The sequence below is a fragment of the Adiantum capillus-veneris genome, chromosome 19 (assembly GCF_014529385.1).
Source record: "Adiantum capillus-veneris isolate H3 chromosome 19, ASM1452938v2, whole genome shotgun sequence".
In the NCBI taxonomy this organism is placed as follows: Eukaryota; Viridiplantae; Streptophyta; class Polypodiopsida; order Polypodiales; family Pteridaceae; genus Adiantum; species Adiantum capillus-veneris.
Genome location: NC_140949.1, coordinates 10,484,321 through 10,499,646, shown reverse-complemented (window position 1 = coordinate 10,499,646; position 15,326 = coordinate 10,484,321). Strand labels below are relative to the sequence as shown.

The window sequence follows — 15,326 nt, the reverse complement described above, 5'->3', positions numbered from 1 at the left end:
TTGAGAGCCTACACCAACACTCTTGGCTATGGAATGCAAATCCAACCAAGAGCCATGCTTCATTGCTTAAAGCTTGCCATCTTCTTCATCTTCATTACTATGCTATTATGCTATGCTAAGCAAGAAGAGTGATGATAAGTGAGGAACTATTTCTTTCTCCTATGGATGATTCTTCTTCCTCTTTCTACCCTCATTCCCTGCTAGCCCTCTCCACCTTCGAAGGTGTTTGAGGCCTTGGGACCGAGGCTTGGGATAGTTTTTTTTTTTCAAAGTTTATGGTATGCTTGTGATGCATGAAGCTTTCCATCTTCATTGCATCACCTAGGTCACAAGGAACACAAAGATTGTATTGTATCAAGTCTCTCTTGATGGTAGAATCTATAATACAAATGTCTTTTGGAGGGGGAACCGGCTCCAAGTAAATCCAGTCCTCAACTATTGTCATGTTCTCTAATACTCTCTCTCTTGCAAAAGCATTGTTCATGCTAAGTTAATTAAGTACTATGTTTATGTTGCTACCATCAATTAAGTTCGCCCTCTATGTTCTCAAAGTAATCTCACAAAAATGCTCACTCTAATTCTCTTGATTCAGCTATTCTCAAAGTTCATAGGCCATTTCTATTACATGAACATTCATGTCAATGGAGGGGGGTCACATACGACCTCGCCACTACTCAGGTTAGAAGATTATATCGTGGAATGTCTCTGTAAGGAGCTCTCTTCCCATCACTTGAGAAGAGATGTCTATACTACAATATCTCAATCCCTTCTCAATTAGCCTCTCTGTATTGCTTTCTACACATGGAGTGCAGGGTTCTCTTCCATGAACCTATGGGAGCCTAGGATTTGAATCCAAGAGTCTAATTTTATGCGTATGACCATGGTCATGAGTGGTGTGTATTTTTTAAGAAGAAGGAAGAGGCCACATTAGCCCCTAGTTGTAATGGAGGGTGGAGGGTTTTGGAAACTGAGCGACTTGTGTGGCCATTTGTGCGGTTTGTAGAGTTGCGTTGACTCTGTATCTCTACTCTATGAGCTAACGGATAAGTATTTTGACCTGTGTATATGAGCCTCTCTTTATGCATGGTTTGAGTTGTGTCAAATTTGGTACGCACTAAAGTCCCATTGCAGCATGAAATGCTCCTAGTCAAGGCTAGGGTTTGTGCATAGAAATTGTATTCGGTGTGTGTTGTAGAGCTAAGATTCCTCCACCTTTTGAGGTTAAATATTATCAAATTTTTACATAATTGAAGTGGTACTTTTATCCCTCTCTAATCGGGTTCATGTTGCCCCATTTCAATGCATATATTGTGAGCATCTTGGAGCACCTTTTGGTATAGGTCACATTGAATGAATTCTAACGAGGAGATAATGGTTATGACCAAGAAGCCCTCTTTTGCAGACTGGTTGAAGAATGTGAGAAGGTTTGTTCATAAAAAAACAGAACTAGCTTTCGAGGAATTTGAGATAAGTACCCTAATCGAATTGGAATTGGATAATTTTAATGTGAGCTATTGCTAGCTTGTTGTCGGGACTCGTATAGTTGCCTTGGCTTTGGAAAGCCTCCCTTTGTCGCACTTCGAATAGACATGCAAGAGATAAATCATTACAACAACCCAGATGATTTTCTCGTATTAAACTGATCATTTAATGTGGGAAAATAAACGAAAACAAGGGTTAGAATATAGACATGTGCTTATGGATCTATCTCAACACGGGGCCAAGGTTAAAGGGGTCCAAATGAGAGAGGGTCTATCAAAGAGCAAGGCTACCTAATGGAGCTTAAAGACCTTAGGGTTAGCTTCATTAAAGACCCCCAAAGGTTAGTGTTAAAAGTCCTTTGACCTTAAGCAATCTAGGGCTGTACTTGAGGTGGGAGCCCAGCCCACGCTTGAGGTGCTTGTCGTGCTTGCTGACTAAGGTGCTTGAGGTGCTAGGGCTGAGCTTGAGGTGAGAACCTTCCCCAAGCTTGACGGGTTCAAGGTGTTTCCAAAATTCAACATGATCCCTACTCAGGGGGGAACGGGCCCTCATTGTAGGAGTTAGAGAGAGAACACACATACCCTTACACAAGTCAAGCATTGTCTAAAGAAGTAACAAGGACTCTTGTCAAATTCCTCTTCATGCTGCCCTCATGGTGTGCCTAAAGCCTATTGGTTGGCCTCTCAAGGGTCCAATGATAATTTAGCTAATTTAATTAATTGTGTATGCATTTATCAAGTCCTCTCTCTCAAAGGGGAAAGGGGGACACTTGTCCCAAGGCTAGCATGCTTGCTCGATATGCAATCTCCATGTGATTGGCTATGAATGAAGGGGTCCAATGAGCTTCCACCATGAGCTAGAAGAGGCGGTCAACCAAAGCAAGGAGGGGGATAGCTTGGGGGGTATACTCTCTCTCTCTCTCTCTCTCTCTCTCTCTCTCACACACACACACACACACTCTCTCTCTCTCTCTCTTATTGTGTGAAGTGCAAAGTGCAAGAGCTCCATCTCCTTCTCCAAGCTCATTGAGAAGCTGAGAGCCTACACCAACACTCTTGGCTATGGAATGCAAATCCAACCAAGAGCCATGCTTCAATGCTTAAGCTTGCCATCTTCTTCATCTTCATTACTATGCTAAGTAAGAAGAGTGATGATAAGTGAGGAACTATTTCTTTCTCCTACGAATGCTTCTTCTTCCTCTTCCCTACCCTCATTCCCCGCTAGCTCTCTCCACCTTTGAAGGTGTTTGAGGCCTTGGGACTGAGGCCGGGGATGGTTAATGATTTTACAAAGATTATGTTATGCTCGTAATGCATGAATCTTTCCATCTTCATTGCATCACCTAGGTCACAAGGAACACTAAGATTGTATTGTATTAAGTCTCTCTTGATGGGAGAATCTATAATACAAAAGCTTATTGGAGGAGGGACCGGCTCCACATAAATCCGGTCCTCAACTGTTGTCAAGTTCTCTAACTCTCTCGAAAAAGTATTGTTCATGCCAAGTTAATTAAGTATCATGGTTATGTTGCTACCGCTAATCAAGTTCACCCTCTATGTTCTCAAAGTAGTTTCATGAAAATGCTCACTCTAATTCTCTTAATTCCGCTATTCTCAAAGTTCATAGGCTATTTCCATTACACGTGACATGTCATGCCGTCTCTCAAAAGAAACGATAACATGGACTTGGAAAATAAAAAATAGTTGAGGATACATACAAAGTATCTATGCACGTACATTTGTAAGTTATCTCTTGCTGTTCTTTGACAATTGCGGTTGAGCTCAAAATCATCTAAGCTATGAATGCTAATGAAGCGTGTTGCAATGGCACACTACAACGAATGTGCGTCAACATCAAATGTCATATGAAGTGTAGAACCTCTTAGGATCACAAGCGTAAAGAATGTCTTGCCTAATCCAACCTTTGCTCACTATGGGGATGATGAGTACTGTGTCTATGATAAGCGAGGTTACTCTTACCTTCCAGAAGAGTTTGAGCTAGAGATTTTTTGAAGCATGACAATGAAAAAACTTATAGACTCACGTCTAAAATTAGAGAAGGTGAGGACATTTTTCATTTTGCTATTATTTGAGTCAGTACTATGGACGGTAGCTGCCTTCTTTCCTAACTTGTCTTCAACATGCTAAACAATGCAACTCACCAGGAAAGCCACATTTTGGCCTGAGGTGGAAGATCTCATCAAGGACCCGTCATTCTCATCAGAGGCCTCTACATCAAGCAATAAGAAATCTTTGAGCCTTTTAATCTCCATTCCCTATAGGAAGGTAAGGCAGAGGAGTTTCCAACATTGGTGGCAAAACTCCGGCATTTTTTTTTCTCTCATTCCTAAAGCTAAAACGGTGAACATTGTCTACGGATTATTGCCATAGTTGCCAATCTCCCGGAACTTCATACTCAAACCACTATGTGTGGGTGGAGTGGGTTTGTGTTGAGAAAAAGATATTTTCTGAGGCATTATATTGAGGCTTACCTTCCTCCCTTGCTTACGTGCCCAAAACTAAGGTACTGCTTACTATTGCGACGACAACTTCCAATGCTTACAAATGTACCCCTTGCACTACAGATCTCAAGCTGGCATTCTTCGTTGTTTGTTTGAAGCTTTTGAGGATTTCAATGCATAATTAGATGATCAACGAGCTATCTACAACAAATTACATACTTTGTGCAAGATTATGATTTGGCTCCACTCATTTTCTGCCAAGGCAAGATTAAAGTACACAGATTGGGAGAAGGTATGGGTAGATATATAAGGTACATAGATTACGGGGTATATTTCTTTCACTTTAGTATCGTAATGTTCGTGAAGAAACAGTTAGTTGCTTCACATACCTGCAACTTTTAAAGCAGACATGCCTTGCTAGCTTGCGCTCTCTCTCTCTCTCTCTCTCTCTCTCTCAATGAGCCAAGCAACAGGAAACCCATATAGCAAATAGAAAGTGCAGGCATCGAATTTGCCCTCTTTCTCAAAAGAATAAGTGCCATGCAAGTCAACAAAAATTGAGGCCACACTTTTGATCAAATTGTTGCTATAGTAACTGCCTTTGGGAGTGCCAACAAACTTGAAGCTCACAAAGTTCAGACTCTTGTCTTGAATGTTTCTCAAGAGCCTTAACACTTTTCAAAGAATGCCCTCCTCTTGGAGAGACTCAACTTCTTCAGCTCCACCAATGTCGGTGCCTAGAATGAACAATCAAGGAATTGAAAGAACTTCACCCATGACCTCTACACGTCCATAAACTATTTATACATCTCTCTCATTGACACGTATATTCAATCCCTAAAGTATCAATACAAGCATACAACAGTGCAAGCTGATGAAGGTAAAGTTAACCTTATTCTCACAGGCATGAGCACAAGTTGGACAAGGTAGTCTCTACCACTCTAGCTGAGGAGTGCTTTCGAGATAGTTTTTTGCCGCAGGCAGAGAGAGAGAGAGAGAGAGAGAGAGAGAGAGTCAGTTGCGTAGCTCACGCACAGGCACGTCGTCAACTCTAAAAAAATTACGCCCTTAATATAGACCAGCCGTTTGCAACAGGCAGCGTCCTCAGTGTGTGAAATCTCTGTTTTCTGTTGTTCGTCTGGTCCATATTGGAGCGGGAAGAAGAGTGGGAAGAAACTAAGCTCGTGCGCTGCAACCCAGGAGAAGAGAGCTGCACGTTTCTTTGATCTGCGGGCCTGGAACTTCTGCATACACACTTCGAGAAGCCATGCAAGCTCCAGTTCTTGCTCTCAGTAAGTCAAATACTTAAGCACGCACGCCCGAGCGCACACACAAACGCCCGTGTTTTTGTCCTTTGGGTTATGTAACACATGCTTGCATGTGAGTGGGGACGGGTCTGCTCACGTACACACATTTTGGGTATTGCCGCATGGTTCTCTGTCAAGGAAAACCGTGTAGTCACAGAGTATGCACGTCATCGCATTGGAAATGATTCACAGGTTAGATACATGGCAATCTGTGATGTAGTGCCACATTCTAATATTGTAGTGCCACATTCTAACATGCTTTTTACTAAAGTAGCCTCATTTCCCTCACTAGTATTTTCTTTGCCTACTTTGAGCACATGTCAGGCTCTTCCCTTGCCATATTAAAGTGGAAATTATCTATAATCCTTTTTTTGTATCATCATGGCCATTGTACAAGCTTAGTAGAATGACATTAGATGCCCAAAACTGAGCAGTGTACTTGTTCAGTATAAAGTTGCTGGTTTTAAGGTGTATTTGGGAATTCGAGCAGTGATCATATATCACGCAACCGTGGATCCTAATGAGTTCTCTTTTTCAGAACACGATTCAATATACGATTCAAGACGATACAATAGATTTTAAATGTGCATTTGCATGTCAATAGATCTTAACTGCTATTTGTCTTTCAGATGATGCTGTCAAAAGGGAGTTTGGAAAGAATGTGCATCATGCGAACATACAAGCCTCGAGGGTATGCCTTCATGTTCAAGGAATTCACAAAACATAGATGTTATGATCGTTGTACCAAATGAGGTCCCAGTTGACAGAGTTTTAGGAAGTGGATCCAGAATAGGTTATTTTTGCTTCAATTCTTTAACATCACACTTGCTTAGTCTTGCTTGCGGTGGAGCGTCAAACTTGTTCTGAGTCTAAGAGTGTTATGCTAAGAGCATTATGTTTTGTGCTCAATAGCTCACTCACATGAGCAAATTTGTGACCAGTGTGTTCCTTAAATGAAAGAAGGCAATTTTCATTTCCTTGACAGCATGATAAAACCAATGACAAGACACCTTGTTCTCATGACTGGCGGCTTCCACTTTATCTTGCATATTTTGTAGCTTATCATTTCAATCTGCTGCTGTAATTTTTAAGTCTTATTGAGCAGCATAACTTTTTTTTTTTTCCGAAATGATTTATTTTTGGAGTACTTTTTCCGTAGCTGTTTACTGAACCATTTATTTGAATATGAGGCATCCATAAAAGAAACATAGACTTATCTCTCTGAATTGGCAGGCTGTTGCTGATACCATTGGTACCACTCTTGGTCCACGTGCTTTGGTCAAAATGCTACTTGACACAGGAGGAGGTATGATTTCAGTTGGGTTTCATGCTTTACAATTCTACTAATAAACTGAAGGTTTCAAGAGATGGTGAAGTGTTTAGTTGAAACTGGTCATTGAGACCAATAATTGAGGGGTTTTTGCTAAAGCAAGGCAATTTTGAGCATTAGAAATCAGCAATCTTCTCTTTGATGAGAAAATGAAAGCTTTTTAAGTTGATGTTTCTATAGTTGAAGGTTTTATTGGGTGTTTAAGTTGTGAGCTTGAGAGTTTAGGGTGAGTTAGGGTTGTGAGCTCCATCCAAACAACCTAGAGCTTCTCAAGGATGATGGTGTTTTTGGGTTAGATTAGGTTAGATGATTGAGGGGCTTAACTTGAAGCGGGGAACCATGCAATTGGATGATCCAAATTAGCAAAGATTCTTATGGAATCTTAGAGTTACCCGAAAGCGGAACGGGAACGGCGACGGGCCTCCCTGCGGAACGGGGGAACGGGAAGGGGTCCAGAACGGGAACGGTGCGGAACGGGAGGCTAAAAAAACACCCAAATAATGTTATTTTTAGCGTTGTGTGTTTGAATACAAGCAGTACTAGAGTCCTTTGACTCTAATACCCACAAAAAACACGATTTGAAGACCATTCAACCTTATTATGACTTGATTGGGATGTGCGGCGCCTAGAGTACACAATACATACACAACATTGAACAAACACAATACTTATACACAATTGTCAATAACATATGTAATTATAGATTAGAGCTCTCAAATAATTGCAAGAGTAGAAGTCAGAGATAACACTTTTCGCTTAATTCTGGTTAGCTAGGCCCGCCAAGGCGCTACAAGAAAACAAAAGGTGACATATACCATAATGAGAGTCGAGACTACAAGGGGGCCAAACCAGTGACCACAATACCAAAAGACTGAAGGTGACAAATACCATAAAGATGCTAGTAGCTACAAATGTCAAAGAGGGCAAAGCTCAAGCAACCATACAAAAAGGTAAGGATAATGGAAGTCCTAAAGTCGCAACTCTTGAGCCTCAAGACTCAAGACTCAAGAGCCACTAGCTTGAGAGGCCTCCCAATTCGTAGTAGCCGGCTGTAAATCATGCACATTCTCCCATTCCTCATCATCGAGCTCTAGGCCCGGCTCGATCTCAAGACTCAAGACTCAAGAGCCACTAGCTTGAGAGGCCTCCCAATTTGTAGTAGTCGGCTATAAATCATACACATCCTCCCATTCCTCATCATCGAGCTCTAGGCCCGGCTCGATCTCAGCCACAAATGAAGTACCTGGTGTAGGTGGATGTGCATCTCCACCTGCCTGAGGAGCCTCTTGCTCCATCTCCCACTGTGTAAAAGGATCTGTCTGTTTGTCTGTACTCTTGCAAAGCATTTTCAAATTTGCGCTGACAAAGACAAGATCATTAGCTTTCTCCACTCCAAGCCGATTCCTCTTCATGGAAGCAATGTGGTTAAACGTACTCCACAATTGCTCCAAGCATGAGGTACTAACTGACTGGTTGAGAATACGGATCGCCAATCTCTGAAGCTCAAGGCCATCATAGCCATAGTCCTCCCACCATAGCACTGAACCTATCTTCGTGCGATCAATCTGAGCATATGGACTGCTAAATGACCCCCGCATCTCTCTGTATTGTCTCAACTGATCTCTGACAATGTGTCGCCCATCTCTGTCTAGAACCATCTTGTTTAAGATCTCTGTAAATTGGTTCATGGCTTCTCTATCTGTCTCTAACAGACTTGGACACTCAAAGTCGGGAATCTACCATGACACCACATGTTGCTAAATTGGCTTTATCTGACATGAAAATAATTTTAAATGAATTATTGGATTTATAAGAGAGGGTTTTCTTGCTTGGAACATCAAGAAAAATAATTCTAAATGAATTATTGGAATTTTAAGTGAGAGGGTTTTTCTCACTGGAGACATCCGAGTACAGAGTATTCCTAGCGCGTCGTTCAAAGTAATGACGGGAGCACTGAGAACTATCTGTAAGGCCACCATGAACGGGTACTTCTGATGCGTCACATCGGATGGGTGACAGGGAGCATCGGGAAGAAGTATCCGACCATCCGGGAACGGACATCTTTGATGCGTCATAGGATGGGTGACATAGAGCATCGCAAAGGAGATTGTACCGTAAGTTCGGTAGGAAAGGACTAGATGATGGGTATTCTTGATGCGTCACAAGGTGGGTGACGGGTGCATTGGAAAGGGAATATCCATAATCAGGAGGAAATTCCGAATTGTGTTGGAATTGTGCACAAGGAAAAGCAAGCACTTGAATGAAGATGGGTTTAGAGGAAACTTTGAGGAAAAACAAATGGTGTCTAAGGAAGCGGAATTGCTTTTCGGGAAAGCAGATACTTTCCCGCAAGGAAGTCTATCTCTGCATTGCAACTGTGCATGTGATTGCATCCTGGGACGCCTAGGAAGTGCTGTGAAAGCATTGTTTTTAACTTATAAGGTTTTATTGAGTTTTTGGATAGATTCAGACCATTTTTAAAGGTGACCGGCCACCCACTTATTAAGTGGGCAGCCTATGATTAAATAAAGCAGTATAAGCCAACCAACGATTTTTCTCTCTCTTTTTCAAGTAGAACAGCGCAAAAAAAAAAAAAGAAAAAAAAGAAAAGAAAAAAAAAAAACGGCCGTGATATCTACGCGAGCAACCAATGCTCTGCTATCTTTGTCGTGGCCAAGGAGCTATAAAAGCATCACACACCCTCTTCCAGAGGGAAGATCAGTTGTTTTGCAAGAAGAAGATGTTGCTGCAGATTTTGTCTCCAAAGAAGACGTTGCCGTTGATGCCCATGGCTGCCCCAAGTGTACCTGATGTCGCCATGACCCAGTGCGCAAGTTTCCTCACGAAGAAGTGCCTATGGAGTGTGTTTCCATCGCGACAAGCTGCTGTTTTTCTCTGTTCAGCCTATAAACGTCGTAGACGGGGCTGATTTACAAGAAGGAACCCGAGAACACACCTCTTTTGTGTGTAGGATTGGAAGAGAGGATTTTCTATGAAGAAATCTCTTTCGGGAAATTGCTTTTCGAGAACCGAGTTGCGTTTCGAGTGTCAACTTTAAAGGTAACGATTTTCATGTTATGATCTCTAAGTATTTGTTTGCAGGTGTACTTCCTCTTAGTGAAGGAGTAGGAGCAGAGAAAGCGCTCTGAGGAATTAGAGCCAGATCAGCCCAAGGGTTTCGTACCCGAGTTTGGGAAGTAGATCCACGGATCGGAGAGAGGTAGTCTCTCGAGTTGTGATCAGGAAGTTGAGATTCCCAAGTAAGGACTTCGCATCGGGGAAAGCAGAGTTGTTCTGCGAGAAGAGGACTCTGGAAATAGAGTCAGGAAAGAGTAGCAGGGATGCCATGTCTTGAGTCTGGAAGGTGAGATCTAGAGGCGAGAACCTTGGTTCTCGAGGATTTGGAATAAGGAACAGAAGTTCCTTGGAATAGGGTTTTGCCCTAGGAATAGGAAGTTGAGGCTTCTGGGAACCATTAAGTCTTATTGTAGAACGAATGTGGTAATATTTCGGTTCAAGTGCTTGTATAGACTTCTCCTCAGTAATAAAGGTACTATTACGGGGGGGGGGGGACCAGCCCATCTTTTGGTCCCCAGTACTGTGTCGATCTTCTCACTCTCTCTCTCTCTCTATTTATTTCTCTCTATGTCTTTTGGCTTCAGTATTAAGTGATTCTATTTATTCGAGTATATTTTATATTGTTATACGCTCTCGTTTGTGACGCCACAAATAATCACTTCAAACAGTTCACAATTGATTTGACATTGGCCTGAGAGCGTTCCGTGCCTAGAGATATTGGCCCCAAAGACTGGCGTCCCTTTCGGTATTTCTTTTTGTATTAATCTGTGTTCAAAGTATAAGAGTGCGGGCAGGCGCTCACACTCAGACTTTGCGTCCAGATGCTATGAGTTATGAGGCCCTGCCCACGTATTTAAAGAGTACAAGGGATGCCAAAAGCAAAGCCCCAAAAGTTGGTAAACTCAAAAGCTTTTAAAAATAAAGCAAAAAGAGTTTCTCTCTCTGAAGCTCTATTGAGCCCCTAAATAAAGCAAAAGCTGGCTCTCTCTCTCTTGCAATTGCGTAGAAAAGAAATGTCCAAAAACAACGCCAAATCTGCCGCAAAAAGCATCAGAATTCACGGAATTCTATACGGGTTGCCACGTGCCATATGTTCCACAATTTGCGGAGCTGCCGTACAACTAGTAGCGTCAGCATTTTAGAGTGTATTTCTAGGAGGGGCTCTGCCACTGCAAGAGAGATGTGTGTTAGGGTTATGCAACGTCACCATTTTTGTGACATACCCCCCTCTTGAAAGCATTGTAATCGCCCTCGATTACGCTTGCAAAACAGACAAAAGCCATAAACTGCCTTACCAGACACTGACTGTTAGTACCGATGCACTAGGAACACACATCTAACACATGTACCAATCAACAGTCACATCACACGACATCACAGGAGATCACATGACAAATGACATTCAAGATTCATTCGGATCTTAGACCGCGATTTATCGGCAATGCAGTTAGCAATCGCATCTAGATCCACTCAGGACCTCATAGATGCCCGATTGACTAACCCCTATTCAACCATGTCTATTCGAGATCATTCATACCAAAATGCTGCAGTCATTTCGTCTATCAGTTCCTGCACTTAAAAACAAGTCAAGAACAAATTATTTTCATATTCAAGAATTCCATTTCATAAAGTCATACAGCAAAATATTGTCGGCTCTCAGTATCCCTGAAGCTCAAAGAGACATCAACGACTCTAGTATTCTAAAAATCAAGGCATCTGTTGACAAAGAAGCGGAGTAACTCCCCTCTTGTGCAAACCCACTGCACCAGATCTTCGGCCAAGCTGAATTCGGGGTTCTATTTGGAATAGATTATGCTAAACCAAAAGCTTCAAGGTAAAAGTTCACTATCTGAGGAGTATCTGCTAGGTCCTCCTCCTCCATCCACTTCGCATCCAATGCAGGATAGTTCTTGAATTTAACCAAGAATTGCCTTTTTGACTTTACCCTTATTCTTTCTGTCCTTAGGTGCCAATATCTGTTCAGGAACAAGGATCTCCTCGTTTTCTTCCGCTTCCGGTTGCTCATCGGGCTCCCCATCTTTGGGCACATCACCTTTAAAAGGTTTCAAGAGACTCACATGAAATGCATTGTGAATCCTCCAAGTGTCGGGCAGTTTTAGTCGGAAGGAGACATCATTGATCTTTTCGGAGATCTGGAAAGGTCCGTAGTATCGCATACTAAGCTTTGGAAAAAACCTCTCCTTCCCTTCTTTCTCAGGCGAGCCTTCTCAAAACGTAAGAGCACCCAATCATCCTCCTTCAATTTCAAATCGCGATGACGGCGATCCGCTGCCTTTTTCTGTCTTTCCTGAGATTTCTGCAAAGCCTCGCGGACCTTGGCAAAAGCAGTGTCTAAGTCGCACGTGTACTCTCAGCTTCAAAAATCTTATCTTTCGTGCTTAGGAAGGGTGGAACCTTCACAACACCTTCAATGATCTCAAATGGCGCTGTAAGGTGCAGCGGAATGTGAATGTGGAACTCTGCTCAAGATGAGTGCTCCAAACTGTGCTCAAGGTTCCTTTTTACTTAGGGAAGGGAGAGCCTTCCGTTCCTTTAGTGAGAGAGTGCAATGGACACAAACAAAGTGATGAACACTGTGAATGAAGGTGCATGAGACTGAGAGATAGAGAGAGAAGAGAATACGACACCAGGGATGTTGTCAAACCCTCCTCCAAGGGCCCCACTCTCTATGGCGAGAGCGGTCTACTTATGATTGCACAAATCTCTACAATGCTTGGACTTGCCGACGATGAGGACGACGACGAGACTGGCTGAAATGTGAAAATGCTAAGGCTGAAATCTGCAAATCTTTATCTGCTGGATTCTGACTCTATGCTGATGACGATGTCAACGACGATGATGAGGACAATGACGCGCTGAAAACACAAATGCTGAAATCTGCGTTTTTCGGGCTGAATCTGCAAACTTCGTTGGATCTGACCGTGCGGCGAGGATCTGCTGCGGGAAGGTGAGATCTGCGAGGTTCGGGACTTGTTCTGCGGGTACTGACTGCTGAAAATTGAAAACTGAAAACGTTGGTGCTACTGTTGATTTTCACTTTACGTTCGGCAATTTTGCTAAGTTTGTATAAATAGAAACCTAGTGCTAGCACTTTTTGGCAGAAGAGGCAGCAGGAACACATGGCAAAAATTCCTGAAACCACTTCCAACACAAAAACATGAACATACCTATTCCATGTAAAGTGATTGGGAAAACTCTCGTCTTCTCAAAAGATTGTACATGCAATGTAGATGAACAAATAGATGGAGTGCCAAACCGTTCATCAAACACACGCAAACAATGGGGTCGAATCTTGACTTTTGATCTAAATCAATCAACTGTGGCAAATCACAATGGAAATGCCTATTCTTGATGCTCAATCCTTCTTGTGCTCTTTCTGAAACTGTGTCATGCCAAGGAAGAGACATGGAGTGTGAATTCCTTGAGTGCAAACATTTCATCTTTTCATGAGAGTGTTGGGTTAAAGGGCCAATTGGCCAGCCCAAATGACCCCTTTTGTGTATAGTTTTTAAAGGTTACTAACTTTTGGCCAAGTTCACATCGAACTTGGTCACTAACTTAAAAATGGTCCTATACTTTAATAAAGGGAATGAGAGCCTAATTCACTCTCAACTTATTCCCCTTACAAGAATCGTGCACTCTCTCTCTCTCTCTCTCTCTCTCTCTCTCCTACTTCGACCTTTCACGCCCCCATCTCTGCACACCAACGCCTCCTCTCCAAGGCTCAAGTCTTGCACATCTCCTCGTGCTCTATCACTTGCACACATTGTTGCGCACTCATCAACCGGTATCAGAGCAAATTTAGGGTTTGCTTCCAAACCTGCAAACGCTGATTTTCAGCCAAGTAGGTCAACTTTCATGCGAGGTTTTGCAATTTTATCGCCAAAGGACTCGTCCTCGGACACTAGAGGGCTCCCGGTTAGTCAAATTGACCTAAAACAGGCTGAAATTAGGTCAAAATCAGCAAATTACAGGTTATGACAGGAAAATATAGGTTTTGCAAATCATGTATTAAGGTGAGGGAACATCTTTACTAGGTCCCCGCTACCCGAAAATAAAGAAATTGCTGAAAAACAGGTATTTTCAGCAAATTTCAGATTTACGCAGGTTTTTGCAAGTGTATTTTTGATGCATCTACATTGAGGAAAGTGCAAATTGATGCAATTTATGCATTCGCTCGAATCTGAAGAGCTAGAAGAACTGTCAGAAGAAGAAGAAGAAGAAGAACTGGGTACTCCTTCAAATCGAACACGCTTCTTCTGTTTCTTTGCCTTGTCAAATGTCGACTGACGACCCAAATAACTTGGGAAGTCAATGCTTTTCTTTTGCTTTTTGCCGTGATTTTCAGCTTTCTTTTGCGCATCAAAAAGCTGAGCAATCCGTGCATCAACCACCTCTTCTAATTCCTTCTCTGAATATTTCTTGTGTTCAGAAGGTTTCTTGAGAGCGGGTTTCGGGGGTGGTCTAGTGATTTTCTGCCATTGCTCATGCACTTCTTGAAAAGAAGTCTCGCTCATATATTTTGCAAATTTTGGGTCCTTCGCAAAATTGAGTATCATCTTTGTTGCATCGCCGATCAATTGAGGACGCTCCATCTCTTGTCTCTCCGCTTGAGTAGGCCGAGGCGGGCCATACTCTCTACCTGGATCTTCGTTGTGATCCCAGCCCGCATCTTCGGATGCAGAGGGAGTCGATTGATCCTTGCGTGAAGCCATAGGTGCTGCGGAAAAAAAATTTGGGATCGGATTTCCCGTAGAAGAGAAATCGGCCGTGCTCTGATACCACTGTAACAGACTTGGACACTCCAAGTCAAGAATCGACCGCGACAGCACCAAATAACCACTTCAAAACAGTTCATAGTTCACAATAGATTTACACTGGCCCGACGGAGTTCCGTGCTTAGAGATATTGGCCCCAAAGACTGGCGCCCCTTTCGGGATTTCTTTTTGTATTAATGAGTTCAAAGTACAAGAGTGCTGGCAGGTGCTCACACTTAGACTCTGCGTCCATATGCTCTGAGTTGTGAGTGGTCTACCCACTTATTTAAAGAGTACAAGGGATGCCAAAAGCAGAGCCCCAAAAGCTGAAAATCAAAAGCCCATAAATAAAGCAAAGGCTCTTTCTCTCTCTTGCTTATAAAATAAAGCAAGTTCCCAAAAAGCTGTCCAATCAAAAACTTTTAAAATAAAGCAAAAGTTTTTTTTTTTCTCTCATTCTTCTATGCTTTTATAAAATAAAAGCAAAAGCTTCTCTCTCTCTCTCTCTCTCTCTCTCTCTCTCTCTCATCTCTTGCGTTGAGTAAAAGCAAAAGCCAAAAGCCAACCAAAAACTGCCAGCGCAATCTGCAGGTTAGGGTTAGGGCAGGATTAGTATTAGGGTTAGGGCAGAATTAGGGTTTTTGGCAGGTTTTAGGGTATGCAGGTTTTAGGGTTAGGGTTAGGGTTTTTGGCATATTTTACGGTTTGTAAGTTTTAGAGTTAGGGTTTCCAAAAATTAGGGTTTTGGCAGAAATTAGGGTTCTGTTGTCGGTAGCCACATCATCACTTTGTGACATCCGACAAAGTCAAAACTGGTCCCGTAGTCAATTTCAAAGTCTGAAAGGCAGTCACCTCTGTGGGTCCCCACGAGAAAGGGACTCCTTTCTGTG

General features: G+C 42.5%; 1 protein-coding gene across 1 annotated transcript in view; it reads left to right on the top strand.

Annotated features, from left to right (window-relative positions):
- Nucleotides 1-4,823: 4,823 nt before the first annotated feature.
- The window catches only part of CARA (carbamoyl phosphate synthetase A), an 84,023-nt gene continuing 73,520 nt past the window's right edge, over nucleotides 4,824-15,326 (top strand). Inside the window, exons 1-3 of the mRNA XM_086490230.1 lie at nucleotides 4,824-5,235; nucleotides 5,880-5,941; nucleotides 6,484-6,556. Of these exons, the coding sequence (XP_086346356.1) occupies nucleotides 5,211-5,235; nucleotides 5,880-5,941; nucleotides 6,484-6,556 (160 nt within the window). The 5' untranslated portion in view covers nucleotides 4,824-5,210. The remainder of the gene's footprint in view (nucleotides 5,236-5,879; nucleotides 5,942-6,483; nucleotides 6,557-15,326) is intronic.